Source organism: Pseudorca crassidens, chromosome 3 (genome assembly GCF_039906515.1).
Source record: "Pseudorca crassidens isolate mPseCra1 chromosome 3, mPseCra1.hap1, whole genome shotgun sequence".
Classification (NCBI taxonomy): Eukaryota; Metazoa; Chordata; class Mammalia; order Artiodactyla; family Delphinidae; genus Pseudorca; species Pseudorca crassidens.
Window position 1 is genome coordinate 62,748,577 of NC_090298.1, and position 26,907 is coordinate 62,775,483.

General features: G+C 39.4%; 1 protein-coding gene across 13 annotated transcripts in view; it reads right to left on the reverse strand.

Annotated features, from left to right (window-relative positions):
• Nucleotides 1-26,907, reverse strand: part of DMGDH (dimethylglycine dehydrogenase) — a 139,963-nt gene that overhangs the window by 16,561 nt on the left and 96,495 nt on the right. For all 13 annotated transcript variants that reach the window (XM_067731084.1, XM_067731081.1, XM_067731089.1 and 10 more), the window contains 8 exons: nt 23,899-24,068; nt 23,305-23,458; nt 21,120-21,285; nt 20,526-20,656; nt 19,034-19,251; nt 17,256-17,413; nt 14,854-14,913; nt 717-851 (listed from right to left, as the gene is read on the reverse strand). In XM_067731084.1, coding sequence (XP_067587185.1) covers nt 717-851; nt 14,854-14,913; nt 17,256-17,413; nt 19,034-19,251; nt 20,526-20,656; nt 21,120-21,285; nt 23,305-23,458; nt 23,899-24,068 — 1,192 coding nt within the window. The remainder of the gene's footprint in view (nt 1-716; nt 852-14,853; nt 14,914-17,255; nt 17,414-19,033; nt 19,252-20,525; nt 20,657-21,119; nt 21,286-23,304; nt 23,459-23,898; nt 24,069-26,907) is intronic.

A 26,907-nucleotide genomic window follows, 5' to 3' on the forward strand; every position in this document is an offset into this window, starting at 1 on the left:
CTAAGCTGAGTGTCCCTGCCTGATAACCCCTGCCTGATAACACCAGCCAAAACACAGCAAAACGTTGAGCCAAATTGGGTTTTACAAATAGTCATAAAAAGAGGAGGAAGTGAAATTCTATTGATAGGTTATCTAACTCTGGCTTTACTGAAGACCAAGAGAGAGAGTGAAATGTAGCATCCCAAAGGGAGAATGTAGTCTTACTCCTCCTGAAGAACCAAAGGATTTCCACTTTTCCCTTTATTTACTAAGGTTTAACCCTCTCTTGTCATAGATGTTTTCATTTGGAAATTGTTTTCTGCTACTGTGCTAAGGTACGAATTGTTTCCTCCTGAAAGATCCCTGAGAAGCTAAGTCAGAATACTACATTCTTTATAAAATCTCTCTCTTGCATTCACAGATACAGATGTGGTGAGCCAAGAGGTCATTTTACCTTCTAAATCATACCTTCCTCATTGTCCCATGTATGTCAAGTCCTGCAGTTTATTTTCTTTCATTAAACCATATAGAATATCATGTTTTCCAAAATGAGCAGCATTTCATTTTCCTTTCAGTTAAGTAATTTCTGTTTCTTGAATGTCACTTCAGAATTCAAAAGAGTGTCATCTCACCAATAGATAAATAACTAGCAAAAAACTGTAAACGGAAACAGAGACAAGGAGTTTCTGCTGCAGAAACACTGCAGTGGCCCCTCGCTATGGGTCCTCAGCACTCACCTTGCCACCATACCAGATGCTTTCATTTCCCTCCGGATCAACATCGTCCGTTGCCAAGGTGAGGCAGACCAGTCTCCGTTTCAGCCCCTTGGCTTTAATCTGTTTCAGTGCTTGCTTTCCTATGAAGTCTGCTGGCTGCAGGAATCCAAGATAATGATGATGAATGAATACTCAGACACTGTGACAAGGTTAGAGATGCAAGCATTTAAATTTGTCTTTGCTATTTTCTTGCCAATTACACATTAAATAAAAATACAGATTGGATCAAACGTCTAGACAAATATTTCTTAGTCCCTGAATGACACCTATTCTTTCAGAAGAGGTTAGACTTAAGGGTAATAACTTGTGATAACAATTTTACCAGAACTACCTAGGCAGAAAAATGTAAGGCATGATATTGAGATGGTGGGTTATGAAAGGGACCCTTGTATCTACTGGTTCTGGACAGTGGGAACGGTGGGCAGTGAGCATGGCGCGACTCAGTTTCTACCTAAAGTAAGCCTTCCCTAAGAAGGAAATTCACTTTTTTGAAATGTGATGCCAAAGCAACTCCAAAATGCCTACATTTTTTCCTTCTTCAGAATAATGGTCCCCGGGATGCATTAACCTACTGGGTTGCACCGTTAATTCATTCAAGAAATTTATGGAGCCCCTACTGTGTGGGAGGCATCATGCTGGGCCCTGGGTTACAAAATTAGTCAAACACAGACATTTTGATCAAAGAGCTTATTCTGTAATGCTGTGCTTTTCAACCTTTTTTTTCCTTTTGGGGAAAACAAAACAACAAACACAGGAAGAGCTTGATTCATTTGAGTTCTTATGTAGGATAAATTCATGATAACACAAGTCATAACAAACCAAAGTTCATTACAGTTAAAATATGTTTATCTAAATACAGAAAGAATGCTACAACAAAATTATTTCGCTATCTTGGTATATTTTTTTTTCTTTTTTTTTTTTTTTCGGTACGTGGGCCTCTCACTGTTGTGGCCTCTCCCGTTGCGGAGCACAGGCTCCGGACACGCAGGCTCAGCGGCTATGTCTCCGCGGCATGTGGGATCTTCCCGGACCGGGGCACGAACCCGTGTCCCCTGCATCGGCAGGTGGACTCTCAACCACTGCGCCACCAGGGAAGCCCCTCTTGGTAGATTTTTAAAAGAAGACTTGCTATCATGGATACATGATGACAGGTATGCTTTTTAGTGTTCTTATCTATATAGGAAGCCAATGATTGCAATGAAAAAAAAAAAAAAACACTTTATTGTGTGGAAAAGCACACAATCCTGGAGTGGCCAAGCACTATATAGTGTGTCTTGTGGAGTGCTGGGAGATCCTGAATAGCTTCCTCAGCTCCTATTATGAAATCTGAATCTTTGCTGATATTCATTTAGATCTTGAAGGTTTGGGGTCCTCCTGAGTCCCTATTAAAGAATTTTCTTTCAATTATTTACTCAGCTGTTGTTATGCCCCTGCTATGTATCAGATACTAGATACAGGATATTCAGAGCTAAATACAACAGGGTCTTGTAGCCTCTGAGAGGTCCCTGAGGAGATGTGACCCCTTCCTTCCACATCACAATATGCCCAGCGCTGAAATTATTTTATCTCCTCAATGTTTTAACATATCAGAGGAAAACAGAATGATTTGAGATTACTGGAAACATGGTAGAATATGACAGCGATAGTATACAAATCAGCTATACCAATTTGAAACATGATTCACTGTTGCTTCTGTGTGTTTTATGAGAGTGTGAAAATCACAACATTTTGGAAACTTAAAACAAAAACTGTCTAATGCATGTCTAAGGCAGAAATGCAAACAAACAGTTGCTATGATAGGGGCATGTACAGTGGGAGCTCAAGAAGGCGTATGATCCGTTCTATCTAGGGTGAGAGGGGGGCTGGAGCAGCATTCTGTCAGCAACAGTTTTATGGAGGAAGCAGCTGAACTGAGTTTGAAAGAGGAGGCTTCATGATAACTACTGTCTGCATACCCTTCTCCAAAAGTCCTTGCGCTTTTAAGTCAATCTTCCCAACAATCCACAGATGGTGGATTTGGGGTTGAAAAGAAGTGAGTTAATTTAGCCAAAGACACTCAACCAAGATCTCAGAGGTCCCAGCCCCATTCTTTTCATCTATTTTGAGCTGCCTTCACTGAGCCTCTTAAGCCAACATCTGCCACACCTTCAGAGGGACTGTGGTGAAAGCTGCCGCATCCAAAGCTTTCAGAAATGGGGACTCTGGGGGGCGCTGGACGAGAACTGCTGGGGTGGGTGCCATGGGGGTGGGGGGAATAAGAAGTGCTGCAAGGGGAGTCTAACTCCGCCAAATTCATAATTTTACCAAAGTCTAAGCAGGAACATAAGGTACCAGTTAATCATAAGAAATAGGAAAGATGGGCACCCCAGAAAACTTCCTTTAAAAGAGAAAAGTTATAGTAAATATTAAAAAATAATTTAATTCATTATTAATTTAATTAAGTTACTAATTTAATTCAAAAATTAAAGTAGTAAATAAGTAATATTAATAATATTTACAATTTATTAGGCACTTGCTATGTGCCAGACGCTCTGCTGAGGGCTTTACAATCCTCATTAAGATTCCTATAAGACAGATCAGTTTATCCCCAGCTTATGAAGAGAAGGCCCAGCAAAGTTAAGGGTCTTTCCTGAGGCTCGGTTATGTAAGTCAGCACCTTTAGATTTTATCCATACGCATTCTTTAAATGGCTGTGCCTGGAGTCTATCACTGGCAGGAACAGCTGATGTAAGTACTCTAAAGAATGTTTCTTTTCAATTATTTTGAAACACAAATATATGCGATCACTTATATGTGGAATCTAAAAAAAATGATACAAATGAACTTATCTACAAGACATAGAAAACGAATTTATGGTTACCAAAGGGGAAGGGGGGAGGGAGGGATAAATTAGGAATTTCGGAGTAACATAGACCCGCTACTATATATAAAATAGATAAACAACAAGGACCTACTGTATAGCACAGGGAACTCTGCTTAGTATTCTGTAATAACCTATGTGAGAAAAGAATCTGAAAAAGAATACATATATATGTATAACTGAATCACTTTGCTGTACACCTGAAACTAATACAACACTGTAAATTAACTATGCTTCAGTAAAAAAATTAATTAATTAAAAATTATTTCTAGGTAGCCTAACCTATCTTGAATGACATTAACTACACAATAATATTTTTGTACTATGTGAAAGGATTTGAAAACACCCTGAAGGTTAATATTAATGAAATTTAACCTCTATATCTGTATATCCCTGAATTAGGAAGTGATCTTGTCAGCAATATCGTCCTTAGACATGAATGAAAACAATACTCAAACAACAACAACAAAAACCTAATTAAAAGTAAGGAACACATACTTAAAACACAGATAAGAGGTGACACCTGCCCCTTGAGACAGTTCTCCCTTCCCAGGCTAACCTTGGGCCTGACTTGAGAAGATTTAAAAGTGGGGTGATAGCATTTCATTCTCATTTTGCTTGGCTTTCCTCCCAAGATTGCAGACTTTATTATACAGTTATTATTTATAAATGAGAGAGGAAAATGTGTCTGAAGGTTAAGTGCTGAGATTAAAATTGGTGCCTTCAGGATGACCTGAGAACAGAAATGTATTTCTTAATGAGTCACTACCAAATTAACTACATAAATAGCTGTTAATGTCTTTGAGAAACACTTCTGGGGCACTGAGATTATACCTTAAAATAATTTTGGCTTATATTTCTAATCTATTAATTTTTAAGAAGCAGTAAGAGCCATTAAAGCAGCCACCTGTGATGCATCCTAAATATAACATCCACATAGATGAAAACATTAAGTAGATTTTAAGTGAAATGTAACTCCTCATCTCTTACTAGCTTTATTAAAAGCACACATATTATCGAAAAGCACATGGAAATGAAATAAATTAAACCAGTATACTTTGGGTTGGGATTCTCAGAGCAATGGAGAGCTTTCAGATGTGTAGCTAAGGCGAATTCGACAGCAGCAGTGGAAGGAAGGTTCTGATATGAACTCTGGGTGGTGGGCTCTTACAGACCAGGAGAGAAATGATAAAAACCTAGTTTGGGACCTCTTCTGTTCCATATTTAGAGTCAAAATCCATCAGAAAATTCAAAGCAGTCATCAGTTTGATTGAATTTTTGGCCAAAATCCTTTTAATCTAAATGTCAAAAGTTTCCAAAGGCATAAGAGAATCAGTGTAACATCCTGGGTCCTAAGAAAGCCCCCCTTAGAAACCAGGCACAGCACTGGTTGTGGAATCATGCTCCCGTGTTTGCAGACCTGAAGAGAGCTGCAGAGAGACCCGGTGGTCACCAACCACTGTCAGTGGCAGAGCAGAGATGAAAATCTGGGTGATAGATTTCTGCCGCTGTCCCTCAACACATTCCTGAAAAGTTCCTTATTTAAAATGAGGCCAGGAATCATTCATTAAAAACAGTCCTCACGGGACTCCCTTTGTAAAGCACGTGGCCCTGACTAACCTGCGGTCCATGTGAACCATAACTTTCTCTGGTCGTTTGTCAAATACCAGATGCATCTGTGTTTGTCTCACAGTTAAACTGATGAAGCCATATACTGGATTCGTTCATTTGGGGGAATGGATCTGACCGGCCCACCACCCCATCAAGACAAATTATACCATCATTCATTTCATAGTCACACAGTTAGAATCATAGAAGTTTTTAAGCAGGCAGAAAACTTAGTCCAAGGTCATTTTTCATATGAGAAAATTAAGGCCCAGAGTTAACGTTCTTGCCCAAAGTGACAAAGTGAGTTATTACCAAACCTCAAATCCAGGCTTCCCAATTCTTGCTTCCTTCTCCTCTATGCAGAACTTGGTAACATTCCATGTAAGTTTATAATAACCACAATTTCTCTATCTCTTTATTAGCAAAATATTAAATTATGAGTGTAGCAAGTCCAGTCTATTACTGACTGGAAATGAATACTCTCACATTCACAGTTTTTATTCTCTGCTCTTAGCAATTTAAAACAATTTATTTGGCATTTTTCTAACCAAAACCACTAATCAATTAAGTATTCCTTCTCAAAAAAGTCTTTAATATAACTAGAAAAGGGACTCTGTTAACCCAAAGAAAGGTGTGGATACATTGAAACCTGGAGAAAATATTTAAAATATGATTCCCAAGCCAGGCCTATAATTCGTTAATTGCATCCAAACCAAACTAGATGTTTCAAAATGAAAATAGCCCCCGTTATGTGTTTTATGACTTTTACTAGATTCAATATTAAGAAAATATTTACTTTTCAGTCTTTGAGTCTTATGATTCACAGGAAAACAGTGGAACTGACTTGTGGCTTTGTCAGATGTACTTTAGGAAAACAGTGGAACGGACTTGTGGCTTTGTCAGATGTACTTTTTTTTTTTTAATTGAAGCATAGTTGATTAACAATGTTGTGTTAGTTTCAGGTGTACAGCAAAGGGATTCAGATGTACTTTTATGCTTAACTGCATTAGCAACAATTAGAACATAGAGTTTTCATAATAGCTTTCATCTCTCTAGACTACAGTGAAGAACAATTGCCCATTTGGTGTTTTAAGGAGAGCACTCAAGCCTAAATGCAAAGTAAATAATTATTATTTATTTCTTAAAGGAAATAAGAGAAACACAAAGAAATGAAGCTGGAGTCTTCAAAAAACTGAAAGGGTTTTATCTATAGTTGGTTTTCCATAAAAGATTTGTTTTAGATTCCATTCAATAAGATGGAAGGGACCTAACATTTATTGAGGTATCAAATGTTCTTTAGCTCATCTAATATTTATAACAAACTTATAAGGTGGATATTTTCTTCATTTTACAGTTGATAAAACTGAAGTGCCTTTAGGTTAAGCAACTTTAGTTTTAGAATAGGTGAGTGGCAGAGCCATGGTTCAGACCCTTCAAATACTTACTAAACCCGTACGAACTACTGGACACAGAACCAGCCCTGAGGATTCTTGGGCTCTGTCCCCAAGGAGCTCAGAGTCTAGCTAAGGAGGCAGCCAGTATTATGGGGTGTAAAAATATCATGGTAGAGATAAGTACAGAGTGCTATAGAAGAGGGGTCCCAGCACTCCCCTGGCTTTAATTGCCACTTATACAACAATGACCCAAATCCATACTTTCAGAGCAGAGGTCTCCACACCAGCGTGCTCAGCTGCCACTGAGACCCTCCATTTGACTGTTCCATAGCCTCCAACCTCGCAAGTCCTTCCAACCTCTGAATCACATCCTGCCTGTGTTTCCTAGTTCATTAACCATAGCCTAGATCCTACTTTCCACTCCCTTCACAAATAGTCCTTCATGTGGTCTCCTGCCTACCTTTTTATTATCACTCATACCTCTTTCTTCTCTGTCCTATGGCCAATGCCTTAGCTGAAGCCCTCAACATCTCTCCACTAGAGTTCTTCAATAATTGGGTAAAGTGATCATCCGGTCACCAGGGTAATTCCCTTTTGATCTGTTTTCCATCACCAGAATGTCACTCCTTACTCAAAATCCTTCAAAGGCTTCTCAGTGTCTCCAGGATACACTCCAGGATACACTCCAAATTTCCTAGCCTGGCAGATGAGACCCTTCCTGATGAGGTCCCAGTACTTCTCTGGCATTATCTGCATCTGCTATGTGCCAGTCCTGATAAGTGTTGGGGATAAAATGGTAAACAAGATGTATTTTGTATTGCCAGAACCTCTACTCAAGAAGTTTATGTCAAAAGATCAAGAAAAATGAACAAAATAATTGCAAGCTGTAACATATCCTATAAGGAGGCTGTAGCTACAAAATTTCTTTTAAAAATTATCAAATAAAATCCAATAACATAGAAAAACGTAATACATCATTACTAAGTGGGTTTTATGCCAAAATTAAAGTTGGGTTAACATTTGAGAATAAATGTAATTCATCATATAACAAAGTAAAAAAGAAAAACCATATGATTATCTCAATGGATGCAGAAAAAGCACTTGCCAAAATCTAATATTCCTAATTCAAAAAACAAAAAACCCAACCTTTTAGCGCTAAGAACAGAAAGGAATGTCCTCAGCCTGATAAAGAGCATCTATGAAAAACCTACAGCAAACATCATACTTAATGATGAAAGACTGATGATGATGATGAATGTTTTCCATCTAAAATCAGGAAACAAGATAAGCGTGTCTGCTCTTACCACTTCCATTTAACTTTGTTGCAGTTTCAACCAGTAGAGGATCTAGCCAGTACAATAAGGCAAGAAAAAGAACTGAAAGGCATCCAGATTAGAAAAGAGACAAAGAAAAGCTTTATTTTCATACAATGCAATTGTCCATGTAGAAAATCCAATGGAATCTACAAAAAAAAAGAGAAAAGAAAAAAGAGAACTACACAAAAAAGTACTAGAACTACTAAGTGGGTTTAACAAAGTTACAGAATGTGAGATCAATATACAAAACGCATTGTTTTCCATACACTAGCAGTAAACACCTGAAACTTGAAATTTAAAATGCCATTTACAGTAGTATCAAAATACAAAATACTTAAGGATAGATCTGTAAAAAGATATGCAAGAACTATAAACTACAAAACATCTTTGGAATTAAAGATTACCTAAATAAACAGAGAGGTATACCTCTGTTTATGTCATGAGTTAGAAGACTTGAACTGACCTATAGATACAATGCAATTCCAGTCAACATCCCAGCAAGCTTTTTGATTCATGGAAATTCAAAGGACGTACAATAACTAAAACAACATTGTAAAAGAACAGCAAAGTTGCGCGACTATCACAACCTCATTTAAGCTACAGTAATCAAGACAGTATGGTATCATTATCAAGAAAGATAAATAGGTCAATAGAACACAGTAGAGTCCGGAAACAGACCTAAACATATATGGACAACTGTTTTTTGACAAAGGTACAAAGGCAATGCCATTTGAACATATAGCCTTTTTCAACAAATGGTGCTGTAAACAAATGGACATCTATATGCTAAAAAATAAACTTCAATCCATATCTTTTACCAGATAGAAAAATTAACTAAAAATAAACCACAGCTCTAAAAAAATGATAAAACATCTAGGAGAAAACAGCAGAAAATCTTTGTGACTTTGGGTTAGGCAAAGATTTTTTAGATACAACATGAAGAGCATGGTCCACAAAAGAACAAATTGAGAAGAACTTTAAAAATTCAAAAATTAAAAACTTCTGCTCTTTGAAAGTCACTATTAGACAGCTATATGTATACATATATCCCCTCCAAGTTCCATTTTTAAATTTTATTCCCTTTGCCCCATTTGTGCACTGAGTTTACATGTTATATTTTTCATCTTTCCTATACGTGCCATCTGTTTATAGAGCTGCAAATGCAACTGTAATTTTAGTTATTAATAATATTTCTCTTAAATTTCCTGATTATCAGCTTGTCTGTTCTTTGATGCTTAGTAGGATCATCATTTTATCATGCAGATGACATTCTTTGATCTTCCTTATCTCTAGAATGATATGAAATTTTTTTTTAATTTTTATTTGTTGACTTTGGACTTGTTCTACCTTTTGTGTTTGGTATTCTATTCATGCAGATATATGCAATGCTAGCGATAGGGTACACGTTAATTTATTTGTTCTACAGATCTGAGTGTCCAGCTGGTATACTTTAAATGTCAATTTATTGCATGTTAAGCTGTTAAAATAACAGCAATAAAATAAAAGCAATCTAAAGAATTACTTCAATTCATTCCTAGTCCAGGGTTTCCACAGACTTCCAAATGAGAAAGCAGTCAGCTAAATAGCACACTTAAGCTTTCAGACTGGGAATAGAGTATTGTTTCATAACAGAAATTGGATATATATGAGGATAGTGAGTCAATGGTTGTTAGTTTAATGTGCTCTGACAGATGTTTCAAGAATGATAAACTAGATCTCAGACTAGATTTTACTTCCTTTTCTTTTCTTCTCCCTTTATCATTCAGCAACAGAAATGGGTAAGAGACTAAGGATGGCTTAATTAAAATAATACAATCGTGTGGCTCATATAGATAACATAGCAAGTGTCTTCGACCACTGTGCAAGGTGGTATTTCATAGAATTTTAGACATGGAAGGGAGCTCTCATTTTACAGACTAGCAATCCCAGATGGAAAATGAAGTAAAATAGCTTTGCCGAGGTCACAGAGCTAGAATTTGGTGATATTTTTAAAAAATTCATTCAAAAAAAGAAAAAGATTTGGGACAGAATATATTAACTGGTAGCCAATTGTCTGACCAGGCTGTGTTTCTGCTTTCCTGTATGCATAGGACCATAAGCAGGTATGAGGTTAAAATAACTAAGACAGTGGTTCTCAATCTTCATTGCATAATAAAAACAAGAAACCAGACCCTACCCCCAGGGTTGATCCAATTGGTTTGGGCAGGTCAGTGTTCTCCAACTTCAGCGTTCATCAGAATCACGTGGAGGGCCTGTTAGAACAGATTGCCAGCCCCATCCCCAGAGTTTGATTTTGGGGATTGGCATGGTGCCCGATAACTTGCATTTCTAATAAATCCTGAAGTCACATTGATGCTGCTGGTCTGTGAACCACACTTTGAGAACTACTGGGGGTAAGGCATCAGGTAATTTTTCTTTTAAGTTCTTCAAGATGGTAACGTTCAGCCAGTTGAAAATCACTGGCCTAAAAACAATCATTCTCAATCTTTTTTGGAATCACCTGGGGAATTAAAAAAAAATACTGCTGCCTGAGTCTCTACCCCAGCTCTTCTTTTTTAATTGATCTGGGATGCAGCCTGAGCCTTGGGATTTTTTAAAGGATTGCATGAATAAAGGAATCCTACTTCAGATGACTGTGGCATGCAGCCAGGACTGAGAGTCGCTGAAAATGTTTTGCCTCCTCAAATCTTATTACCATTTACCTAAAATTTCCCCAGAGCTGGGTACTTTCACCACCATCACGTACTAGAAATTCCTTTCTAACTGGTTGTCTGTGAACAAAGATTTATTTCCACTTCGATGTTTTACTAATATTTATTGAATACTTGGATGCAGTCGGCCTGGTGGTGAGGGTTTTGCCTCTTTACCATCCTTTTGTTTTGCTTTGCCTACTGAATGGTTATGCTTTAAATCATCTTTCCTTAAAGAGAGACCCTGTAATTTCTAGAATCAATACTGTCTTCTAAGTTGTGGTTAATATATATCACGTTTTATTCTGTTTCCGCTGGTTAGAAACTCAAGACAGGAAAAGAGAGGGAGAGAGAGAAAGGGTGGGGGGATCTTATAGAAAAAAAAAAAATTCTTCTGCTCTTAACACATTACCCTTGTATTTGATTCTCTGTGGCTCTTGGCTGGGGTTATCTGGAAATGGATAGATTCAGTAATTCCAAGGGGAAAATTCCAAGAATACTTATGACTGCAACCTAAGGCAGCTGATTTTCCTTTTGCTTTTAATTAATGCATTTCTTTCATTTCCAGCTAAAAAAAAAAGCCACTAATTTTTTCCCCCAAAAGTAACTTCCTCTGGAACAAATTATAATACTATTAAGCACAATGATATGACTTGTTTCAGGTAAAGGGGTTTTAGCTGAGAAGACTTAACAGGAAATATTCAGTTATTTTTACCTGTTTCACAGTTGTGCTTAACGCTTCCTGTCAGGACCCTATGCTCACTCTTTACAAGACAGTACTGATACGCACTACTACACAACCCTCCTCATGAGGAACAGTATTTTCAGAATTAAGGTTAAGAATGCATCCTACAGCTTTTAGTTCCCAAAGTTCCATTTGTTCCAAGCTTCATGAGATCTGAGAGCCGTCAGGAGCTGTATCTTTAACTTTTAGACCTGTGGTCTAGCGAGGTGTTTAATAAATGGTACTTAATTAATGTTGACTAGATGAATGAATGTATACACACGTCTGTATTTGCTTCACATAAGCCCACACCATAGGGAGACCAAGGCTCAGACAACTCTAAGAGTCAAGGAAGGCAAATGCCATCTTTACGATCTGAGATGTCCCCAATACTCCAGTTTTCTTTTCCCTACTTTTGTACCAGTTTTGATAAGAACAGTCCAGCCTAATGAGGTCAGATGGTCCATCTCCTCACCCACCCACTTTCCTTCTTAAAATGGCCAAAGCAGCTATTCTGATCCTACCACAAAACACAAAATTACTTATAACAAAATCATAACTGTGGGAGGTATTCATCGATAAAATGTAGCCATGCAGATTCTATGATACATGTTGCCAGAAAATTTGGGGGCAGTTTTTCAAGGCCGATAAGCCCATTATGGGAAAGGACCTGGCTGGGAAAAGTGGTGGGTGAGAGAGCACTGCAGGGAGGTCAGAGTTTAACCTGGGCCAACACACAGGACAGCACCTAGGTCACTTCTCTGTGCTTCAGTTTCCTCATCCTCAGATGAAGAGGTGGTGCTGAGTGATCTCCAGTGGTCCTCCTAACTCTGACACAGCCTGCATCTCTATATTTCTCTCATATTATGGCTTACACAATCACTGTGGAAACACTTAAGGGCCGAGCAGTGAAGTCTACATATTTACTTTGAAGGATAAGAAAAGAATTGATTTTAAACTATTGTAAAATGTCAGGATTTAGGGTTTTGTTTTGTCCTGATTGGTATTAAATACAAATATTCCCCTGTATTTGCTGCTTCAGTTTTCATATAACATCAAATTTCCAAAGCAATATGGACTTGCATTATATTATTCTTTAAAATGTTGTATGAAGCCAGGTTGGGTAACATTTTTGTTTTGAGGCACAGGACTTGAATTACCAAGTGACACAGTTCAGTTTGTAATATAAATAAGTTTTCCAGGAACCTGTTTTACATTAGGGACTGCTACAAAACTAAGATAAAATTGTTGTGAGACCACCAAATAGGCTTGAAACGAAGTTGATCCAACCTATTCACCTGTCTTGGAAATTAGGTTGATCCAACCTATTCACCTGTCTTGGAAATTAGCAAGCATGGCTACAGTTAGCTTCATGCCCACTAACGACCTGAGTCATGGTAATTAAAAAAGACTGGCTTGATTAGGTCCAGGTCCTTGTGCTACATGGACCTTCACCCAATGAAAGCATTAGAAATTAACTTTATGACACCAAAATGAGAACCAACAATACAGAAATCATAAAAATATACCATAAATCAAAATCATTATCTATTAAATTAGTTTTGAGCTGAGCTCTGGTTATTGAAATAATTTAAAGGAACTAATAAATATGCAATCCACACTACACCTGCTTATAATCATAAAGAGAGTTTTAAAAATCCATTTTCAACATGAAGAGATTGTTTGTGCCTTATCCCCAAACAATAATACCCAAACACTGAAGCAAAAAAGTCAGCTATCTATTTACCTACTGGTGACCAACAACAGAACTTTAGTGCTTTCAGGAGTCAGGTCATTTTCACCCTTATTTTACAAAGCTAAACCAAGATTTCTGTTATCAGAAGGAGCAATCTGCTGCTAGGCTCTGCCCAAACGTCAAGCACCTGCTTTCTCTGGTCTGGAGGCAGATGGTACATCATAAAAATAAAAGTCATGGGGAAAATGCACAGAAAGATATTCCCTTTAAAACCCTTTAGGAGGTTCTTTTTTCCTAAAATCTAATGCTATAAATATACATGTTTATGTTAATATCTTAGCTTAGAATTTGGGAACTGATTCAGGGGCATTAAAAAAGTTTCCTTAGCCTGATTCATATTCATGTGTTCACATATTTCCATAGAATGGGGAAACAGCCTTTACTTTAGCTGATTAGCACCCAAGGCAGGCCAGAACAGGAATTTTGGAATTCTAACAAATACCCTGAGCGAAGCAGCTGCCATCCTTATCCTTCAATATTACTGCTAACTGTACCTCCATTGAGTTCTCTTATAGTAACTGAGACACCGCTTAATAGGTGTCTGAATCAGCTCAGGCTGCTATAACAAAATAGCACAGATGGAGTAGCTGAAACAACAGGAGTTTACTTCTTACAGTTCTGGAGGCTGGTGAGTCCAAGATCAAGGTGCTGGCCAATATGGTTCCCCCATGAGCCTCCTCTTCCTGGCTGGCAGACAGCGCCTTCTCACTATGTCCTCAGATGGTAGAGGGAGAGCAACCTCTGATCTCTCTTCTTCTTCTCATAAGAACATTGATCCCAACATGGAGGTCCCACCTCATGATCTCATCTGAACTAATTTCCTCCCAAAGGCCCCGCCTCCAAATAGCATCACATGGGGCTTAGGGCTTCAGCGTATGAATTTTGGAGGGACACAAACATTCAGACCATAACAATGGAATAACCTCATTTATATTTGTGGGATTTGTAGAGATGAGCTAGGCTGTAATAAATTGGCCTCATAATATGCTTTTCCACAATAATTATGTAGGGTGGTGTTTCTCAAACTTTAGGTGCATTGGAATCTCCTGAAGCTTGTTAAACACAGATCTCTTGGCCCGACCCCCAGGGATTCTGATTTAGTAGGTCTGTGCGGGGACCTAAGGATTTGCATTTGTAACAAGCTCCCAGGTGATGCTGACGCTATCTGTTTGAGAACCACTGATGCAAGGGTTCCCTTTGGAATGTTAATATCAGTTATGATTCTTTGGGCCTGTATTGGCTTCTCAGTAATACCTGTTTTATGCTGAACATATTTGAAATGTGTCAGTTTGCTTATACGCAGATGTTGCAGTTACATACAAAGATGCTCTCAATAAGCAGATGGATAGATCTGCTGGGGCGAGGCTGCTTCGTGCTGTGAGCACCCAGGGAGAGTCAATTAATGCAGTATGTCTATGTCTCATTAGCTAATTGTGACTTCACAAGTCACCGAGATTTACAAGAGTGTCTGCTGACATCTTATCCTTACTGATTTTTAATCTTAGAATTTAGAGCTAGTCTTTAAAGTTGCAGGATTCTGCTATCTTGCATCTACAAGCACGTTGCAATTGTTCGAACTAATATCAAATTTTGACAAATTTTAATATGAAGCATTTGAGCAATGCTTACTATATATGTTCAACTCATTTGTCCTATAATCATACTTGGCTAAATTTTAAAGCATGGCTCTGTCATGAAACAGCACAATTTTAAGATTTACTTCAAGTAAAACTTTGGAATGTAAACATACCTTATTTAGCTTTACAAAATATCCCAGTCCCGCTTCCAGGGGATTTGTATCACAGTTCATCTAAAAGGGAAAACACACATTTTAAATCTTAGATGAGTGCAAATTGTTTTAATAACATCACTTTCATATATACTTTTTAGGGAAGAGAACACTTTTTCACTATGAATATAGATTCTGAGAAAGGAAAATTGTGGACTGGCCTCAAAGTAATTTTTTTAAATCTAAAATTCAAATGTAGCCTTTCAGCAAATACTGTTATTTCAATAGCAAATTAGAAACTAAAATTCACAGTTTGTTTCCAAGGCTTTCTTTGTATAATAAACATCTGAGGGATACCACAACAATGATGTCTTCCCAGAAACAGGACTTTCAGAAGCTTTTATCTAATAATTTTACATAAATAGGTTTTGAAAAGGTATTAAGTAATTTACTTATCTTACAATCATCCAGAAATTGGGATAAGTAGAGGAAAAAGCAGGTGATAGGAAAATGGCTTCTACAGAGTTCAGGAGAGGGAAAAGGAAAAAAAGAGAGATTGAATCTCAATCTTTTCAAATTGGTTGAGTTATTACAATATAGTTCAAGGGGAACTAAAGCCACTATTTGGGACTAGACCTGATTTTTGTTTGCTTGTTTATTTTGTTGTCGTTGGTCTCTTTTGCTCCAGGAGAACTGGTCTAAACCTCATAAAAAGTTGCCAAACTTAAAAAAAAAGACAACACAGCCCTCGTATGAACTGCATGAGTAATATAAACTTGTTTTACATAACATAAAATTTCGGCCTCATATTTCCTAATCCATTTGAGCACCTCTAAAATTTTTACCTGCTCCAAGTTTCAGAATTCCAGGAAAAAAATGAAAACAAAGCCCAGATGCTTGATTGATGTATTAACACTAGAGGGCGTGCTGGCACTGCTGGGAAATCGGAGGGACGGGGGATGGAGAAAACCATTTCAGAGGAGGGGTCCGAGGGAAAAGGCAGGGAGGCGCAGAAACGCCTGACCGCAAAGGCTGCTTCAGCTGCTTCATCCCTTGTGGTGTGGAGGCAGAGCCGTCCTCTACTTTTCTCCCTGCAGCAGCCTCCGCTAAGAACCCCACCCACACCCGGCTTGTAGGTTGAGAATCCTTATAACACAGCACCTCTCCTGCAAAACAGTGACTTGCCCCAGGGCCCTTGTTCCTTCAGGGGCTCCAGGAGGCTGCCCTCTCCACCTCAAAGTCCACTTGCTTCTGTCCCTGGTCTAGCTGTCCAAGGGACACTGCCTGCACTTTCAAACTCACTCTGCCCTCAAATTTATTGTTATATCCTAGGCACTTTGTAGACTATCTAATCTCGACAATAACTCTGGAGGAGAAAGACTGGCCCTATCTTATAGAGAAGTAAACAGACTCTAGAGGGTTAAGGTCACACAGTTAGTATGTGGTGGAGGATACATCTGAACCCAAGAGACCCTACCCTGAAGTAAGTACATCTTTTACCACTGTCCCTTATCTCACCTCCCAGGCCTAAAACCTTAACGTCTTCCAAGGAAACAACTAGCATATCTGAAAAAATTAAGGGGTCTAAAAATAGCCTGCCATATTGGAGATAAAACAGAGAACAGAGTAATCTGGACCAAGTTGTTTATTATTTCTTAGTGTGATTGTGTTTTGAACAGGGATTGTGTGTAGAACTGCCAACCCCTTGCACAAGAATCACCAATAATACCTCCTTCAGAGAGAGTTGAGAAGGTAGATGAGATCATGACTATGAAAATGGTGTGTAACTACACAAATAGAAACCCTGAGTTCCCATTATTAATGGTGGGAGTGGGCTGGACCAACCCATCCCAGACCACCAACCACCAACCCCCCTCAGAAAGACCCCTTTGGCTGTTACTTCCCCAAAAGGTGCGGGATAAGAAAGAACTGAGGATGGGCAATGTGACAGAGGAGAAGGAAGAATTTGAAAGGTAGTCCTCAAGTCCCGTGAGGTAGGCAGGCTCCCTTGGGATAGCCACAGCTCCGCACACAGTCAGAGACAGATGTCCAGGGCTCTCTGCTAAGCAGGAGGAATTAGGGCAGAATAAACATTATGTCATAATTCCAGTGAATTTGCAACTGGGAAATTGAGGAGAAAAACCTCTTTCCCTAATTAAATAAAACTTCGGGGAATTCTCAGGTGGTCCAGTGGTTAGGGCTCTGCGCTTCCACTGCAGGGGGCATGGGTTTGATCCCTGGTCTGGGGAACTAAGATCTCGCATGCTGCACAGCATGGGCAAAACAAAAAAAAAATTTTTTTTCTTATAATACATACTTTCTCTTACAGCCAGAGCCAATGTTAATGCAGTTAAAACTAACCCTTATATAAAAATCAGATACAGTACACGTAAAATTTTAATAAAGATGCTAGCATTTCAAACCTCTGACCCCCAGGCTCTGAAAGCTTTCTCCAGTCTTAAGGCATTCATGGCATAGGTTCCAAAATTGTCAATTCCCTCTTCCTGGCCTGCATTCATGATAACGTCATAAAGTGCCGCAGAATCTTCTCGTCTGTGGTACAGCTCCCAACCCAGCTCACCTGAAATACACCCACAAGTGCCCACCAGAGTAAGAATGATGATCATTGAGTCTAATGTGCATTAGCTAAAACACATCAATAAATGGAGAGATTCCATTTATGCAATATAGACATTTTTGAGTTTTAAAAGACCAGTTCAGAAAAAGGTTGCAACCAAACCCCACTGCAAAGGAGCCTGCCATATCACAGATGCTTTTGTGCCCAATCCTGTCCCCCACACAGAGGGTAGCATCTAGGACATCTCATGACACAGAAACACTGTGATGCAGGAGTTACTCTTGCCCCTTGACCTCAGCTTCATAATGTTAAGTCAGGAATTAGCATGGCAGAGTTTATCAAGAAAAGGGGTTCAAGGTTTAGACACCTCAACCCCCAACTCCTTGGCCCCAAATCACAAGGCTTAAAGATAAAGGAAACTGGGCTTCCCTGGTGGCGCAGTGGTTGAGAGTCTGCCTGCCGATGCAGGGGACACGGGTTCGTGCCCCGGTCCAGGAAGATCCCACATGCCACGGAGCGGCTAGGCCCGTGAGCCACGGCCGCTGAGCCTGCGCGTCCGGAGCCTATGCTCCGCAACGGGAGACGCAGCAACAGTCAGAGGCCCGCATACCGCAAACAAACAAACAAACAAACAAAAAAGATAAAGGCAACTGATGACAGTTATTCAAATGGTCTTCACTGTGGGATAGCCATAGTCTCTAATGCCCCTCACTCCCCCCTTCTTCCCCATTTGGTCATTTCATTCACCATTAGAGCTGTGGGCAAAAAACAAAGAAAATGACACCCAACACAAAGAGTCTGCTTATTTTTTATTCTGCTTATGTTTTATTCTGGTCACCATTTTGCCAAGGTTGGGCAGAGGAAGGATGGTGAAAAGGGACAGCGGAAGCCCAGGGAAGAGCTATGGCCTTTATACTGTGTGTTCGCCTCATTCCTCATGTCAAGGGCTGATGGTGAGGTGCTTCTCCAGGACAAACACCAGAACGTTAGCAACACGTAATTGAGTGAATGCCTGGGCACCCAGTACGTCTTCTGTGAAGGGACAGGGAAACTACAGGGAGTTAGAAGTGAGCCCAGAGCACCAATGGGGAGCATTCATTCATCCCTGTTTCCAAATATCTACTGTGTGCAATGTTAGCTGCATAGCAAGTCTTCCCTAATGCACTTAGAGTCAGAAAGAAAGATGATCAGTAGTAATGCTTTAAGAGCGGTGCCTGATACATTCACGATGTTCTCTATGGGAGACTCTATCAATGGGAGACCATTTTGAATGTTCCCAAACAGAATCAGCTGGCCTGAATATTCCGTCAACCCTTCCAACTATTCCAACAGCCATCTTCTTCCCACTTTCTTACCTACCTTTCCAAATGGTAGGCAGCTAGCTATGAGCCTGGAACAACAATTGGAAATCTGTGGAAGGACTCTCTCAGACTAGGAGTGAATAAACAAAATTGTCAGAAGAGTCAGGCAGGAGAAATCTTTCTCCAAAGTTAAAATGACCAAAGTGAATGTGTGTGTGTGTGTGTGTGTGTGCGTGCTGTGTGTATGTGCATGCGTGCACACACTTCTGGTAACTGCTTTTAAATTTTAGAGCCTTATTCTAGGTTGTTTTCCAATTCTTACCAGTATAAGATATCCTGATAGCAGTGACAGGAATGCTGGAAACCTTTAAAGACTTGGTCTGAAGAAACTTGAAAACATCATCACTAAGATCTTCAGAGGTCAGTTTCTGAAGGACCTTTCTTGCATGTGGCCCTGCGACGCCAAGGACTCCAAGCTCATCGGTTATGTTTTTAATTTCAACATCATATCCACCTTTGACAGCCTCTTCTTCAATCCATCTGCATTGGAGATTCATAAACATCGTGTTAAATCCTGCTTGAATAATGCATGTTGGTAACAGATTATTTCTCGGAAGAAATGCTCTGTGTCTAGAATTGCCAGAAAGTCCCTAGAACGTCATTTCACATAGATCGCCTCATTTTTAAAGTTGAGGAAACTGAGTCCCAGAGATGTTAAATGATCCTCTTTAAACTACCCACTTCAAGGTGTGGGCAATTTTTTACAGTACGGAAGGACCCTTCCGTTTAAACAAGCTCTGCCACACGATTCTTTTAAATAGTGACAGCCCTATTGCATTTAAACTGATGATTCAATCTTGGGAAAATTTTCTCTAATACCTGTACACAGGAGGCACGCTTGTGCTGCTAAAGGTTAATAATGCACCTGCCACCAGACACATACTTGCTTTGACAATGACAAGGAAAAGATTAAAACTCTAAAGACTAGTTTCAATTTCTGAGTCTTGATGAGTTATTGGAACCCAGGGATAGGGCTCATTTATAATTTATTGAGCACTCCCTGGAGCTACACAAGTCTATCAGAAAATGATCATCTGGACTGACACAAAGCTAAGCTACTAAGATGGCTCCCAATGCACCTTGGATTGGAGGATATAATTTGCATCATTTTACAACTAGAGTGAGAATCTGTCAGAGTAAGATGTTTATTAAACAACAATATTCCAAGTATTTTTGAAATACTGAAGATTAGAGATTTTAGAGCAGACTAAATAGTAGACTAAAGCTTCGTGTGAAGGATTGACTTGGCAGGTCAATGATTTAGATGCAGCTTTGTGGCACAAAGCGTGAAAAAGGAAGAAGAAAAACCAGGGAGGCAGTTCACTAAAGTGGACCAAACATGGGCATCAGAATCAACAAGACTGGCTTGAGCAGGTTACTTTAACCCAAACTTCACTTTCCTCACCTGAAATTGGGAATAATACATACCTTGCAGATATATCTATTAAAAGAATTTATTGAGATAACGTGTAATAATGGTTTTGACATATTGGTGATGCCTAACAAAAGGGAGTTAATATTATTAAAACCAGTAAACCCCATGGATGGACTACCTTTGGGAGGGGGATGGTCATAGGGGCCCTTCAAATAATTTCCTCTAAGAGACATGGAGTTTATTTAAAACAATAAGATTTTAAGAATTAAAGTTGTACTTTCAATTACTGGTAAACAAACAAACAAACAAACAAAACCTCGGTGCAAGATTGGGTCAATATACAATCCACGTAAAATTTTCTTACTAGGTGTACACTTACCTAAGATCATGAAGTTCTGATCCAGAACCAGTTATTAATAGAAACTCCCCAGGAGACTGGTGAGAAACTGTCAACTCAGCATATACTTGACCTTTTGGTGTTAACATGTGACTTATATTTGTAAAACCCACCTACACAAAAGAATTTTAAATTACCTCAGGATGAAATAAAAATCTTATGTGTCCTTTTAACACCACATGGAAATAAAAATGTGGTTGTCAAAAATGAAAAACATCTGAATGCTATCATTTCTATCAATTGTGTGAACTATCTGTAAACCTAAACCCATTAATTTTGAAGTTTTCAGTTTAAATGACCATTATAATTACTTGTCATAAAAATTACACTTCATCCAATTTGGGGGTTCCCATTTACACAACTAAACAAAGTCATAAGGTCCTTAGATGATAATTCATTTCACAAAAATTTAAATTTGAAAATTAGCTAGAATACCCTTGGTTAGTTGAAGGGTTCTGGTGTTCATACAGAAATCATTAGGTGAATTGACATAACATATTGGTTTTTTTGAAAACAAGAGGTAGAGAATTAAGTAGGCCAGAATCCTGGACCTTGTACCCCTATAAGGTTATTTACCTTGGGAATGACATTTGCAAAGAGATGGTCCAACAATCTAATGGAGTCTTGACCTTTGATGTTAAACTTGCCAAATGGTGACAGGTCAATCACCCCTACCCTTTGCATAACCTGTTTATACTCAGAGCCCACAGGATCAAACCAGTTTGTGCGGCGAAAACTTGGCCTGAAACACAATGTTTGTCATAAAACAAGAGTTATTCATTTTCAAAAAATTACAGAATAAGGATATTTTAATACACCCTCTTTGCCTAGAAAATTTCATTTGGGGGAAAAGTGCCACCTGTTCTACAAATCATACATACATATTGGAATCTACTTGATTTTTTAAGTTACTCCTCTATCCCTTGACCCATTTCATAGTGAATGAAGTATTAATTAAGTAGAAAATAAGATAGGCCATGTGGGTTCTCAGATCTGGAAAAGAGCTTAGAAGTTAACCAATCCTGTAGTTTTCAACCTTGGTTACATATTAGAATCACTGGGGGGGAGCATTTTAAAAATACTAATTTGGGGGGCATAATTAAACCAGAATATATGAGGGGTAGAGCTATCTTGTTTGTTGTTTCTCAAACATTTATGCAAATACATCACTTGTACTTGTTAAGATACCGATTCTGATGCAGCAGGTCTGCGGAAGGGCCCTAGATTCTGCACTCTAACAGGCTTCATGCTGGTCCACCTGGAGTAAGCAAGGATCTGGTCCAACATCTTCATTTTTCAGAGAAAAGGCACAAAGTGACTTCCAAGGTCTTTGCATTAGTTAATGACAGAGCTGGGCCTGGAACAAAGGTCTCCTAACTCATTATGCAGGGTCGTTTCTAGTTTACAGAGTGGACTATTAATGTGGTATTTTAACTTCAGAGCAGGATGCTAAGTCTGCAAAATGAGTCTTCAGTGGTTTAATTATTAAAATAGTAGAAGAAATAGGCCAGGTCCAAACAGCACAAGGTGAAGAACAGATCTGGCATTTATCTGAGTCGTTTAGGAAAAACCAAACCGGTATTTTGCCCCCAGGTAATCTCCACTGGCTGACTACAGAGTCCAAATTCATTAATCAGCAACTGGCCCTCTACTATACTTTGGACCTTTTAGATCTGATCTTAAAGTAGACATTAAAACCTGTTTAAATAAGCAAAATGACAGGTCAAAAAAAAGAGAGAGAGAGAGAGAGAGAATTGGACTTCCTGGTGGTGCAGTGGTTAAGAACCCATCTGCCAATGCAGGGGACACGGGTTCCAATCCCTGGTCTGGGAAGATCCCACATGCCGCGGAGCAACTAAGCCCGTGCGCCACAACTACTGAGCCTGCACTCTAGAGCTCGCGTGCCACAACTACTGAAGCTCGCGTGTGTAGAGCCTGTGCTCCGCAACAAGAGAAGCCACCGCAATGAGAAGCCCACACACCGCAACAAAGAGTAGCCCCCGCTCGCCGCAACCAGAGAAAAGCCCATGCGCAGCAATGAAGACCCAACACAGCTGAGAAAGAAAAAGGAGAACTTAACGTAAAAAGGAAACTTTCTTTTCTCTTGGTTTATGGATTCTCATGAGAAAAAATATATAATCACTATTAATCCCAAGTACAATGGTATGCAATCCAAGTATAATGGCAACAACTTTAGAGGAATTCAGAGAATTGTTTTAGTGATGTGCTTTACGTTTTAGCTCAAACTAAAATAGTAAGTAAATGACCTTTTCCCCTGATGTACTAGCAGTGCATATAACTTGCATGATTCGATGCACACACACTAGAAAGCAGTTGCTTTGAGCTATTCCTTGACAAATAGAAAATCCATATTTCCATACTGTTTCCATACTATGTGACTTGGTCAGGCATCCTAAACCAGGACAAACCTTCAGGAGCCAACTGAAGCCATGTGGGGATTTGGAGAGGGTGGAGAAGGTTCTCTGAGCAACCGGAAAATGCCAAGCAGAGGCTTCATCTGGGCTGGTTGTAGGTCTCGCGAGGCCACATGGGTCCTAGATGTGGACCAATGTCACGTGGGATAAACTAAGGCCTGCACTGCACAAAAAGTGATTTTTGTGGGAAAAGGCTCAATGCTCTTTGGAATGGGGTGGAGTGATGGGGTGGGAGGGGGACGTGGCACCTCTCTGGGGTCCCTCCATTCCACCCCCAAATTTCATTCTGCGGTGAGAGTGACAGGCAGGTGAAGTCACTCACTTACCTGTACCCAGTGTCCTGGCCTGGTTGATAGAACCAGTGTGGCTGCTCCCAGCCTGCATGGAACCCCATGGAACACTTGGACTCCAGGGTTTTATAAAGCCCACTGACTCGCTGAGTTGGCCTCCCGGCAAACCGTTCTTCTTTAGGGTAACCAACTGAAAAAGGAAAATCGGTGCTCTGAATAGCATAGAACCAAAACTATAAAATATTTTGAAGGGATTCAGAAAATGGAAAACACAGCACTTAAAGTCTAGAAGCATATATTATATATATATATATAATACATATGTATAATATATATGTATGTATTACATATATATGCATTAAATTTATGTTTTACAAAAACCCAAAGCTGTATTTATATTGATCATCAAAGGGTAAAGTAAAAGTAGATTTAAAAGTTAAAATCACTTATGCATTCCTCACATTAAAGATATATATTCATATAGATTCCTTTTTGTGTCTTAGAAGTACATGCTTTTTAGACTCCCTAACCATTCCCCCACGATACACAGAATAAAAAGCTTCTAAAGTCAGAAGTGATGTAAGTCAATTCTGAACACACTTCATAGACAACGGTAAATGTGCACTTTACCAATATTGTTGAATCCATACGACTCTCTTGCTTTGGCCTCGGTGTACTGAGTTGTTGTCCACTTGCCATAGCGATTGGGATCCAATTCTATCAGATCAAAAGGAGGCTCTCCGTGCAGGATCCAGTCACTGAGATATTTCCCTACCCCACCAGCATGGATTATGCCATACCTTTCAAATACAGAAATAAATACCCTGTTACTAACACATATTGTTTTCCAACAATGAAACATGTCCATATATTTAACAAGGCCTCAAAGCTACAGTGTTCTGTGCTATTGCTATTCAGAACACACAATCAACATAATCTTTATGCTATCATATTTTTTCCTCCAAAAAAAAAATCTTTAGGCATCCAAATTAAATGTGCCTGACTTGATAGCTAGTTTCTTTCCACAGTTTCAAGAGCTGTATATCTGCAAAATAGTCTATGACTCTTAGCTAGTAAGGATGCTTTAGGAAAACGGAGGAGAGGAAGCACACAGGCAGATGTGGTTGGTACCTTACCAGCCCTCTTGAGCTATGATTATCCTCACTAATAGGAACTTTGCAGTAGAAATATGTACACTGTAGAGTGGCACACCCATCTCTTCTCAGACTCAGTTTAGTTCAGGTTCCCATAGCAATGACCTCTGCACAAGGATCTTGGGCCATTATTGTAGAAGAAGCATTCAGACAAAGAGGCATTCACCCAAGGACTTGTGGGAAAGAGGAGGAAGAAACAATGGCTCCTGTATTTTGCAATTTGGGTCACTTGGTGGGGAGGGTTGGCTTGTTTTCTATTTCCACATGAGGATGCTTTAAAACCAAGAACATGACTGTGGCAAATAATTTCATACCAGATGGAGGGATCACAGTTTAACGTCGCCCATGGGCAGTCCTATCCATTCATTCTTGTGGATAAAGGAAAGTCTTGATGAAGGACTTTACTGTGGGTTCGTTTTTGGTTTAAGTCAAGAGAAGCTTCTGAGGAATTGGATGAGCAGGGAGTCACCAGTAGAGGACCAGGAAAAGGAGCTACACGAGCAGACTTCAAAATGCAAGAAATTCCAGCACCCCAGAGGACAGCTACTTGGCCAGCATTGCAGCTTCTAAGAGCATGGGAGGACCTTAGCAAAGACTGGAAATGTTAACTAACTTTTTCTACAACAAGATACCAGTTTTTCTACTTTATAAAAATGAATGCTTATATTTGTTATATGGATATTTCTCAAGCAGAATAAAAAGACAGCAATTTATACTTCTCTGGATAGTTTTAAAAAGAGACATGGCTCATCCAAATCACCCACAAACAATCTCATTAAGTTTCAAGAAAGCAAAAAAAAAAAATTAAATACATGCTTAAAATAATTGTGAAATATATGCTTAAAATGTTTATTCACTTAAACAGTCCCAATGTGTGATATACAACACTTGCCATTTTTGAGAGCTAGAGATACTGTTTATAAGACTTGAAACTAAAGTTCTTCTGATATTCACTGAGTACTTACCATTTACCAAGCACTGTTTCCTTCTAACATGTACCAGCTGATTTATTCTTTAGCAACTCTATTTTATCAATGAGAAAACCAGCCTGCACTCAGGGGTTAAATAAGGTCACACAGCAATAAAGTGCAGATTCAGGATACAAACTCAGTCTTCTGCCCCCAGTATACACTCCCTGTTATTGGACTTTACTTCTTCAATGGTTCTCAATCTTTTTTCAGCCAAGACACACACAACAGAATTTACATCCTTGGCAGACTCCTTGGGCATAGGGAGGGTTGTGCTTCGGTTTCCTGTGGTCTCACTGCTACACCATCATGTTCTTTCCAATAAATGGGGCAGAGTGCTGTTATTTGAGGATAATACTGAATCAAATCTATTTTTAAAAAGTAAATTTCTACAAACGTCAGCTCTATAATCATTATTAAGTTATATGTAAAATCCCATACAACTGAATGCTATGAAACATCTATTGAGAGCCCCTGGTGTAGTGGTTGAAAGTGTGAAAGCATAGAGTAAGAGGGATCTAGGTAGGATTTTTGCTCTGCCACTACCAGCTGTGTGACCTTGGGCAAGCTGTGTAACCACCCTGAGCTTTAGTCTCCACATGTGCACACGTTATGGTGCTGGTGGAGAATTAATTGACATGGCCTTTAAAAGCACATAGTAGGCAAGCAGTACATGGTGGCTATGGGTCCTTGTATAACCAACAACAGAGTATGCCTCTGCCCAATGGATAAGATTTTCATAAGGAAGTAACGTGTGAAGTGGAAGTGAAAGGGAACTTGAAAAGGAAAGAAGAGTGAGGCTCTTCTTCTAGGTCTAGCATTAATCTGTAGAACCTACTTCTTCTACATGGCCCAGCTGCTATGCTGTTTGAGTGTTTGTGTATGCTTTTTTTTTTTTTTTTTTTTTTTTTGCGGTATGCGGGCCTCTCACTGTTGTGGCCTCTCCCTTTGCGGAGCACAGGCTCCGGACGCGCAGGCCCAGCGGCCATGGCTCATGGGCCCAGCCGCTCCACGGCATGTGGGATCTTCCCGGACCGGGGCACGAACCCGTGTCCCCTGCATCGGCAGGCGGACTCTCAACCACTGCACCACCAGGGAAGCCCGTGTGTATGCTTTTTTATGATAACTGTGAAACTGTCTCTCCTCTCTTTAAATTTGCTGTTTATAATCTGTTGTAAGCCAGGATAACTAGATTCAATTCAATCCAACTCATTAAACATTTGGGGAGCATTGTGTTAGTCACCTAGAAGCAGAAGAACTTATTAGATTTGGTATAAAAGTGAAACAGCTTTGACTGAGGGTATTCTGTGAGTAAGGTAAATGAGCACTGGCATATATGTAGACAGTTTGCAAATACCTATTCTCTCGACTGGTTGGACTAGAATAACAGACAATGCTGAAATGCTGATCCCTGGGCCCCTCTCCAGACCACTGAATCAGAATCAATAGGAGAGGTGTCTGGGAATCTGTTTGCTTGTTGGTTTTCCAATTCCACACACCTTTCATGGATTCTAGTG